Consider the following 10,515-nt stretch of genomic DNA (forward strand, 5'->3'; position numbering starts at 1 on the left):
GTGTTTCTTCCACCTTTGGGGTCATGGCGGCCCAGATTGGCAGAAAGAATTTTGTCTTTGGCAATCTGAATGCCAAGAGGAATGGGTTTTAGTTAGCCCCTCTAAGAGGAGAGCTCGCCTTGGTTTAGAGGCCATGAAAATTGCTCTGGCCAAATCCTCTCTCCGTGCTCGCGCGGCCAAATCTCTTCCTAAGAAACATGGTACGTTCGCCACGTTCATGCAATACCCGGCGCGTAAGGGCTATAGCTATGGCCCATCCACCGATGAGGTGACCACGGTCAGAGCAGCTGGTTATCATGTTTCGTCCCATGAGGATGTGGATGTTCCTTCTCCGGTGATGACCCCACCGCCGGCAAGGCTGGCGATTCAGTTCGGAACAATCCTGCCTTCCCCGGAGGGTTTATCTCCTGCCCGTTTAAACCCTGGAACCTCGGGTGGCCGATTAGTTTTTGCATTGGAAGGTTTAGATTCTCCTGCATCCCCTCAGCCACCCTCACCAGGCCAAGTTCCTCCATTGGGCTCCAAGGTTCAGCCCATCTGCCTGTCTGATGACGAGAGTTGCAGCCCATCACCTCTGGCCTCTAGAGCTTCCTTCCCTGAGGATATTATCAGAGATCTGCAAAGTTTTGACGATATGATTGAAGATATGGCTGCGAGTTATTGGGACTGTCAGAATCGCTTGGCTATGCGCCACACGTCAGAGACATGCACGAATCAGGTCCTGTGCCGCAATTGTTTTCGTTGGGACACGTTAAAAAAAACTGCACCGGCAAGCCGCCTGACTTGTCCGTCTGGGTTCCTAAAGTCCCATCGCCGGGTTTTCGGAAGCGGGACCGAAAAGAGGACTTCCTTTCCTCCCCCGTCTCTCTAGTTTCCCGAGACCAAACGACTGCGGAGAACACCCCATCCTCTGCTTCTCCGCCGCCACCATCGCCGCCTATCCGCCCTGCCTCACACACCCAAGCTTCCTCCAGCTCTGGACCGGCTCCTGCTCCGCAGCCTCCAATGGCGGTGTTCGAGATTGACCCGCATCGCTTCATCCCAGCGGGTTTCGACATTGAAGATGGCGGAGCAGATCGTCTGCCCCGCACCTTCTACACGTCGGCCGTTCCACCACCCCGAGTGCATGAGCAGTACATGGTGGCCATTGTGGAGCCGATCCCGCCTCCAGAGCTGGTTGGTGTTCGTCGTCAGCAGGTTCTTGATTTTCTAGTTCAAGTGATGCATGTTCCAGTTATTTCTGCTCAAACATGGTTTCAAGGAGTTGGTTTGTTCGAGATGGAAGATCCAGTTGTCCAGGGCTCTTTTACTCTGCATCCGCCGTTTCCTTTAGGGGTCGATGATGAAGGCAATGAGTTTTTTGTCCGCTTTATCCCTCATAATCAGGGTGAAGATTTTCGTGCTATTCATGGCCAGCGGACGGGGTGGTTGATGTTCATCGGCATCCCTTTAGACTATAGAAACACTTAGTGCATTGCTGATATGGTTGGCTCCGTCGGACAATTCCACTACTGGAATAGCACTGACAGGCGTAAGGTTAGATCTTTGGTCTGTGCCTCGTTCCCTGATAATGCGCTAGTCCCTCGCTCGGTCACCTTTCGGGAATTTGCCAATTGGGGTGATGTAATGGTGTCATGGTCAGCTGGTTGTTATATCTTATCAGGGGAATTTGCTGGTGCCATGATCCGAGCAGATGAAGATACTATGCCTCTTAATGGGAACCGCCACCTGTTGCCAGGAGTTGAGGTGCCGCAACCGTTTTGGGCAATGCCTCCATACCCTGCTCTGGGATGGAATGCAGTTCCTCCGGGCCCTAATCAAGGACAGAATGATGTGGCAAGATGGGCTGATAATGTGCAACATGAAGCGGGATGGGGCCCGTGGGAGGAACAGGTTCAGCCTGATCAGCAGCAGCATGAGGAGGTTCAGCCAGCCCAGGACCAAAATTCTATGATTTTGAACCCATCCGTGGACTCTTCTCATGATGAGGATATGGTTGAAGTCCAGCAGCCTCTGCAAGCTCCACCGATAGTGCAGTTGGACCCGATTCATCTTGGAATGGTCAGGATCTTTTATGGGCCAGTTCTTCCGCCGGCAATGATCTGGGAGAGATTGTTCAAATCTTTATTGCCTGAATTTTTCATCAGGGATATACCAGCTTGTCTGCCTGGATTTTCTACGACGTTGATGCAAGTTAAATTTGGGTCTGCTGATCTGCAACAGAAATTTTTGCTCCTGTCTGCCAAGCAATGTCTCTCCGATCCTGGAATCAGCTCTTCGGTGGTCATTGAAGAGTTGACACCTGATGATCTCTCGTGCTCCAATTCCCAGGTTCCACTTTCTCCTTCACCGGTTTCTCAGGAGGATTTTCAGTTTACTTCGGTCTCTCCAACTCCGCTGGGCAAGCGATCACGTCAGTCTGCATGCTCCACTCGTTCTCTCATGCTTGTGGAGCCAGTTCTGGACTTCTCCACTAGAAGGATGCCGCGCAGTTCTGCCAAAAGGACGGGCATGAAGCCAGTTTCTGCCATCCCTCCGAGGTCTGCCCCCCTGCGTCGCCCGAAGGCAAAGAAGCTTCGTCTTGACGATGAGCATAGCCAGCTTCCTCTCGCACCCCCGATGCCTATTCCAATGATGCAGGCGATTGGAGTGGCTCTGGGCATTGATCCGTCTGAGTTATCGGTCGAGAAGCTTATGGCTTCTCCACGTCCTGCTGAAGAAGACGATGGTCCACATGATGATTGACACCCCAAGAAGCTTCATGGAGAGTTGGGCACTTTTGTTTTTGTGTCCGTTTTTTGTTAGTACTTTCTGTTTGTGTGACTGTCTGGAGTCCTTGGTTACTACTATTGCCACTTATGTTTTGATCATGTCCACGCTGTTAAGCAGTTGGATCTGCAACTACTTCCCAGCGCTGTTTTTTTATGGATAATTGTTATTTTCGAAATTGGAATGTGCTCTGTTGGAACGTGCGGGGGCTGAATTCTGAGGCTAGGCAGCGTGACCTACGTGCCAAGATTGAGGAGAGCAGATGTTCTGTTCTTTGTCTGCATGAAACTAAATGCGAGAACTTTGATATTCAAACGATTAGATCCTTCTGCCCTAGGAGGTTTGATCAATTCGCGTTCTCGCCTTCTGTTGGAGCCTCTGGTGGGATTTTAGTCATTTGGAATTCTTCGATCTTTCACGGCCAGCTTGTTGATATTCAGAGGTTTGGTGTTGTCGTCTCCTTCCAATCGTTGCAGAACTCCGAAAAATGGACCTTAGCCTCTGTATATGGGCCATGTGAGGGTCAGCCTAGGGACGATTTCGTTAGTTGGCTATATCATCTAGACATCCCTCCCAATGAAAATTGGCTATTGTTGGGGGACTTTAATTTCATCAGTTCATTGGATAACAGAAACCTCCCGGGTGGTGATATTAATGATATCTCCCTCTTCAATGAAATAATTGGTCACCTTGGTCTCTTGGAGCTGCCCTTGAAAGGCCGTAGCTTCACCTGGTCTAATATGCAGCAAAACCCCCTGCTTGAGCAACTTGATTGGTTCTTTACTACTGCTGATTGGATTTCACATTATCCGAACACTGTGGTTAATCCACTCGCCAGAACCGCCTCGGATCACGTGCCTTGTGTGGTGTCCATTGACACTACCATTCCTGCGGCCAAGACTTTTCGGTTTGAAAATTTCTAGTTGGATATGCCGGGTCTCATGGATTGTGTCACCAAGTCTTGGAATGCACTAGTCTTCTCTGATCTTTCTGCTTCTGCGGTTATCACAAGGAAATTTAAGCGGCTGCGGTATGATTTGAAAATTTGGAGCAAAAAGTTATCATACATAAAAAAACTTACCGTTGATTGCTCAAAGGTGATTCTACACTTTGATCAGCTGGAGGAAGTGCGACCTTTAACAAGGCCGGAATTCAATTTCCAGAAAATTGTGAAGTTCCACTATGAACATCTGTTGAAAATTCACTATATATATTGGAAACAGAGGTGCACTACTCGGTATATAAAGGTTGGCGAGGAGAATTCCAAAAATTTTCATGCCATGGCCTCGGAGCGTATGAGAGGAACTCAATTTCCAGTCTGAAGATCAGTTCCATGCTTGATCCTGTGACTGATCACGCTCAGATGGCGGGAATTCTTTGGGCTTCGTTCAAATCAAGGATGGGCCAGGCCCAAGGGATCAATATGGGCTTCGATTTGAATCATTTAATTCAGCCCATCCCAGGACTGGAGGAGCTATCCTTGCCCTTTTCTGATGAGGAAATTAACAGAGTTTTGAAGGAATTGCCGGTGGATCGGGCACCTGGTCTGGATGGCTTTAATGGGATGTTTGCCAAGCGCTGTTGGCCTATAATTGAGACGGACTTCTTGAGGATGATTCAGGATTTTTATGAGGGGAAGCTTTCGTTGGAAAACATTAATGCCTCCCTCATTACGCTCATACCCAAGATCATTTCACCAGAAGGGCCCGATGATTTCCGGCCAATATCTCTCACCAACACTTGTCTTAAATTTCTAACAAAATCGTTGGCCAACCAGTTGCAGAGGGTGATCCTTAAGTGTATCCACAAAAATCAGTATGGGTTCCTTAAGGGTAGGCCAATTCAGGATTGTCTGGCCTGGAGTTTTGAGTATATTCATCAATGTAAACAGTCCAAGCGTCCAATCATAATTCTTAAGTTGGACTTTGCTAAGGCCTTTGACACTGTCGAGCATGAGGTTATTCTTCAGATGTTGCAGCATAAAGGGTTTGATGCCAAATGGATTCTTTGGGTTAAACAACTGTTGTCTACAGGTTCTTCGTCTGTGTTGTTAAATGGCATTCCTGGAAAGCAATTTAAGTGCAAGTGTGGGGTCAGACAGGGTGATCCACTATCACCTCTGTTGTTTGTCATCGCAGCAGATCTATTGTAGTCTGTGGTCAACCAAATGCTAGAGCATGGCACGCTCTCTTGGCCTATTCAAACCCATGACAGAGAGTTTCCCATCATTCAATATGCGGATGACACGATCCTATTTCTTGCAGCTAAGGAATGAGCTTGTTGCCCTCAAGAACATGCTGCTTACCTTCCAACAATCCACAGGTTTAAAGGTCAACTTTGCTAAATCCTCAATGATTCCATTGAATATGACTGATGAGGAGGCTGCTAGACTAGCTGCTATTCTTGGTTGTAAAATTGGCCAGTTCCCATTTACTTATCTTGGATTGCCTTTGGGAACTACAAGGCCAAGGATCATTGACCTCATGCCCTTAGTTGACAGTCTTGAGAGGAGGTTAACTGCAAGCTCTTCTATGCTGAATCAAGGCTCTCGCTTGCAGCTTCTTACCTCTGTCCCGACCTCTCTGCCAATATACTTTCTGTGCAGCCTCAATATTCCAGCAGGGATCGTTAAGCAGCTAGACAGAATCTTCAGGCAATGTCTTTGGAGGGGTAATAGTGATGCTCCAAAACAGTCTCTGGCTGCTTGGGAGCTGGTTTGCAGGCCAAGAGATAAAGGGGGTTTAAGTATTATTAATCTGAACATCCAGAATAAAGGACTTCTTATCAAGCATCTTCACAAATTCTATAACAAGGTTGATGTTCCTTGGGTGACCCTGATTTGGAACATCTACTATGATCATGGGGTTCCACAGGCAACAGCTCATGCTGGATCTTTCTGGTGGAGGGATGTTCTGAAGCTGCATGAGGCTTATACTGCTATTGCCTCAGCTCATATCAACATGGGTGATTCTGCTCTGTTCTGGACAGATTCTTGGCACATTGGGGGCTCTGCTAGACCTCTATGTTGGAGATTGCCAAGGTTGTTTTCATTTGTCAATAATGATAGGATCTCTGTGCAGGAATTTCTTCAATCCCAGGATCTTTACTCTATGTTCTATTTGCCTCTTTCTCATGAGGCTGCTGCTGAGTTACACATGCTGGAAGGTTGGATCATGCAGTTAGACAGAGACCCCGCTATACCTGATGTTTGGATATGGCCTGGTCAATCAGGAGGATACACTGCCAAAAGTTTCTACATGATCATGCACTCTCACCTACCTACAATACAACCTTGCAAATGGCTATGGCAGAGTAAGTGCACCATGAAGATAAAGGTGTTCGGCTGGCTATTATTCTTTGACAGACTTAACACCAAGGACATGCTGGTTAGGAGACACTAGCGCTCAAACCAGGATGACAATCTATGTCTCATTTGCAGTGAGCTGGTGTATGAGGATATAATCCATCTGTTTTTTAACTGCACCTTCAGCTGTAGAGTCTGGAGTTACTTGGGCATTGATTGGTCTGGAGGCTCAGATATTCTGCAATGTATTATGCATTCTAGGTCCAGCTTCACGCACCCTTTCTTCTTTGAAGTTATGCTAACAGCAGCATGGAATATTTGGATTTTAAGAAATGGCAGAACCTTCAGAGCTGAGAGAGATACTTTCAGTGCTTGGAAGTGTAAATTCATCCATGATATTTCTTTGCTTGCTCATAGGGTGAAGGATTGTATTAAACCAAAACTCTTGGCTTGGGTTGATTCTTTGTTGTAAAGCAGGTAGGGTTGTTTAGCCATAGGTAGACTCTTTTATTTTTCATTCCTTGTATAGTTTGTAATTTGTTTGTACAGTTGTGCTTTCTTTAATAAAGGGCTGTGGGGCTTTGCCTCACAGTAAATATTCAAAAAAATGGATGGCTACCTTTGCTTCAATATCTACAAGGGTTGGATGAAGAGCAACAGCCAAGTGTGCGGTTCAAGCAAAGAAGTATCGGCCAAGAGGAAGAGGGACAAGGACGAAGTCGAGGACATGGACGAGGACTCCGAGTAAGGTGGCAGTGTCGTTGCTCATGGTGGTCCTAATGCAATGTCTACCGGAATAGTTGCAAAGTTTAATTTCAGGTGTGCTTAATTTAATTTGAGGGGTGTGTTGTGCTGAGCCCCTAGCAGAACTATGTTATGTTTCTTCTTGTTACTTTAACTCTTTAGTACGTACATACTAGTATTTCTTACATTTCATCTTTTAGTTGGTATAGTACTACCACTCGTTTCTTCACATTATATACGTACAATATATATGGCCAACATCATATAGCCAGCAGTTTAATTGTCAAAGAATTTCAGGGTGCTTAGTTTTGTCAAAGAATTTCAGGGTGCTTAGTTTTATTTGAGGGGTGGGTTGTGCACTTGTGTTGGACACCATTATTGTGACAAGCCTTTTTAATAGTACTATATGCATAATTTGGCGACGAGCGCTCTCTATATGTACCACCTTTTTTTAATTTCATGTTTTGCTCCATGGCGCAATCCATCGATACTACTACTGTACAAAAGTGGAGTATATACATTTTTCAAAAGGCTAGAGGGTGGGGCAGTCTAGCTCGGTCGGTTTCACGAGAGGCGAGGGCCTTTGTGATTTGACGGCTCATTACTGCTGTCAAATCGAATAGTACTGCGCCGCCCGCTGCACGCTCGACGCCTCCATTAAACCCCTTTGTTAAACCCGCATGCAAACCGAGAATCCTACTCCTGCCACACGTCTGTTCATGAGCGGGCCGGAATTAAACGCAACACCGGCCGAGCTCCTCCCGTCCGCCCTCAGTTTAAACAAGGCCAGACGCCGGCCAAGCTCCTACCGTCCGCCCTCTATTTACACGAGGCTAGACAGATAGCGGGCAAGAATCGCACCCCTCCGCCGCTCCCCCATCTCCTCCTTCACCATTTTCTCCACTCTTTCGATGGCTTCCGATGAGCCATTCTCCGGCATATTACCCGGCTGGGTGGCCCGCCGAGCCTTCCGGATACGGGCGATGCCGCTCGGTGCTTCACCAACCTCGCTTGGCCCGACGGAGCCAGTTGCCGCCCCACGCAGGCGCGTGGTTCAGCAACTCGCCGCTCCAGTTCAGCTCGATGAGGAGTGGCGAGTTGATCCACGCCGGCACGGCGGCTAGCACGCCGGTACGGGCGCCATCGCTGCCGCGTCGTACCGCGCCACCAGTGTCTGCGGTGGCCGCGCCTCCCGTGTCTGTGGGCGCGCCTCCCGTGCCTGCGGCAGCGCCATGCAGGCAGAGACAGAAGCCGGGTGCGTTGAGAGCGACCAGTCGATGGCCAGCTTCTCCGTGTCCGCCGCCATCATCGAGGAGAAGTAGAACACGGGAGGCCGCCGCCACTTGGGACCCATGAAGGCCACCGCCGAGGCGATGACCGCGGATTCAGGTGGTTTCTTTGCTGCTTCGTCTCTTCCGAGGACCTTCGTCGACCCCGCAAGTGTCTGACGGACATGAGGAAGACAAAGCGATCCGCGGGCGGCCGTTTAGAACTAAAATAAGTCTAGATACATCCATTTCTAGGACAAGTATTTCCGGACGAAGGGAGTATAAATTATACAAGAGAGCCGGATTGGCACCTCTTAGTTCATGTAAATGTAATGAAATCCATCATGTTTATATGAAGATCCGGCTTTTTTATACGAAATCCTTCATGCTTATATGAAATCAGTCCGTGTTTGCACGAATTTCATCTGGTTGGTTAGAGTTGTAAAAATGTATGCCGCTGGCGTTTGATGTCGTCCTCCGCTTAAGGAAGCGGGAGGAAATTTGCCGGCTGCCGTTGGAGATGCTCTTTATGCTGGAAATAATAGAGTGACATCCGATCCATTTGAGTTAATTGCATGCATGATTGTCCCTCTATAAAAAGTTAATTGCATGTACAGTGTACACGTGACTTGCAGGGTGGCTATAGGTTCGTACAGAAAGTTAAAAAGAAACAAGTCCATCCTTAATCTTGTATTCTAAGTACTCTGTGGGTTCCACTGTCAGTACAGTAGCGAAAGAAGTATATATTAAATAAGTAGAGTAATATATAATATAAAAATATAAAGTTAAAAGACAGAATTCAAACTCATGTCATCGCGTTGCGAGCATCCGCGCTAACCAACCCAGCAAATTTTTGTTCTAGACCATGCTGGAGATATATCTCCATGTCTACTCTTATATATACTCCATTCGTTCCTAAATATTTGTCTTTTTCAGATTTCAAATGGACTACCACATACGGATGTGTATGTAGACTTATTTTAGAGTGTAGATTCACTCATTTTGCTCCGTATGTCTTTTCAGGAAGGGGTCAGATTTGTCCTTGATTTATTTATGAGGTATCCAGATGGCACTGCACCGCCAAGGAAAGAGGGTGACATCAAAATTATGGACTACTTTTTTGAGTATGTTGGTAAGGTCCGGTCATAGTCACTTGTTGAAATCTCTAAAAAGACAAATACTCCCTCCGTCCGAAAATACTTGTCATCAAAATGGATAAAAGGAAATGTATCAAGATGTATTTTAGTTTTAGATACATCTCTTTTTATCCATTTCGATGACAAGTATTTTTGGACGAAGGGAGTAGAAAACAGAGTTGGTGATGATGGTGTGCGTGCCATGCATCCTGCAATATAGGCCGTCAGATTTATATCTAACGGATAGGAAAGAAACTATGGCAATTTTGCAAAAATATACCCACACGTATCTCCACGTTCTCAAATAAGGCCTTCCCTCGTTCAACCTTTTCTCTCACAAGATAAACTACTCATACAAATGCATCTTGATGTTCCGTGCAACGCACGGGCAGCTAGCTAATTTCTTTTAAAATCGTTGCTGCGATAATTGGGTTGAAGTGATATATTTTATGTCTGCCCCGAATGATTTCAGATTCACTAGTAGTAACAAAGAAAAGGTTGCCTTGTTAATTAACAGAAAACAGGGTGAAAACTATCACATGAGGCCAGTAAAAACAAGGCACACTGGGTTCAGCGTCATCGTCACTACAGCTGTGCGCGCACGAGAAGTCTACATATCGAGGGGGCTACTTAGCGAGGCACCGAGACACAATTTTTGAGAGAGAAACCAATTGACAGATTATGATCAGATCGAGTTGTCACCCTTCTGCTATCATTGTTGGGGGGAGGGAGAGAAAGACGTATCGAGAGTGTGCGCGGTAGGCACAGAGGCACAACTAGCGAGTGTGTGTGTGTGTGTTTGAAAGAGGAGTAGATAGATTATTATCAAGATCGATGGGCCACCCTACTCCTTCGGTGCCGGGTAGTGTGTGTGTGTATGTTTGAGAGAGAAGCCAGTCGATAGATTAGTATCAAGATCGAGGTGTCACCCTACTCCTTCGGTGTTGGGAAGTGTGGGTGTGTGGGGGGGCAGTGACACTCACATATCTCTACTCTTCTAAAAAAACAGAGTTGGTGATGATGGTGTTCCTGCCATCCTGCAATATAGGCCATCCGATTTATATCCGACGGATAGGAAGGAAACTATGGCAATTTTGCAAAAAGATACCCACACCCCTCTCCGCATTTGCAAATAAGGCATTCCCTCGTTCATCCTTTTCTCCCACAAGGTAAAGTTCTCATACAAATGCATCTTGATGTTCCGTGCAACGCATGGGCATCTTGCTAGTAGGGAGAAGGAGTTTGTGTGACACATATCTAGCTATATTAAGGGATAGGTAGATAGCATATGTGT

General features: G+C 46.8%; 1 protein-coding gene across 1 annotated transcript; it reads left to right on the plus strand.

The window, feature by feature from the left end:
- The first annotated feature begins 4,132 nt into the window (after window positions 1-4,132).
- On the plus strand, window positions 4,133-6,265 carry LOC141041100 (uncharacterized). Its single transcript, XM_073507213.1, has 5 exons — window positions 4,133-4,601; window positions 4,803-4,861; window positions 5,034-5,975; window positions 6,081-6,155; window positions 6,260-6,265. The coding sequence occupies exons 1-5, from the start codon at window positions 4,133-4,135 to the stop codon at window positions 6,263-6,265; spliced, it is 1,551 nt and encodes a 516-aa protein (XP_073363314.1).
- The last annotated feature ends 4,250 nt before the right edge of the window (window positions 6,266-10,515 follow it).

Source organism: Aegilops tauschii, chromosome 2 (genome assembly GCF_002575655.3).
Source record: "Aegilops tauschii subsp. strangulata cultivar AL8/78 chromosome 2, Aet v6.0, whole genome shotgun sequence".
Taxonomy (NCBI): Eukaryota; Viridiplantae; Streptophyta; class Magnoliopsida; order Poales; family Poaceae; genus Aegilops; species Aegilops tauschii.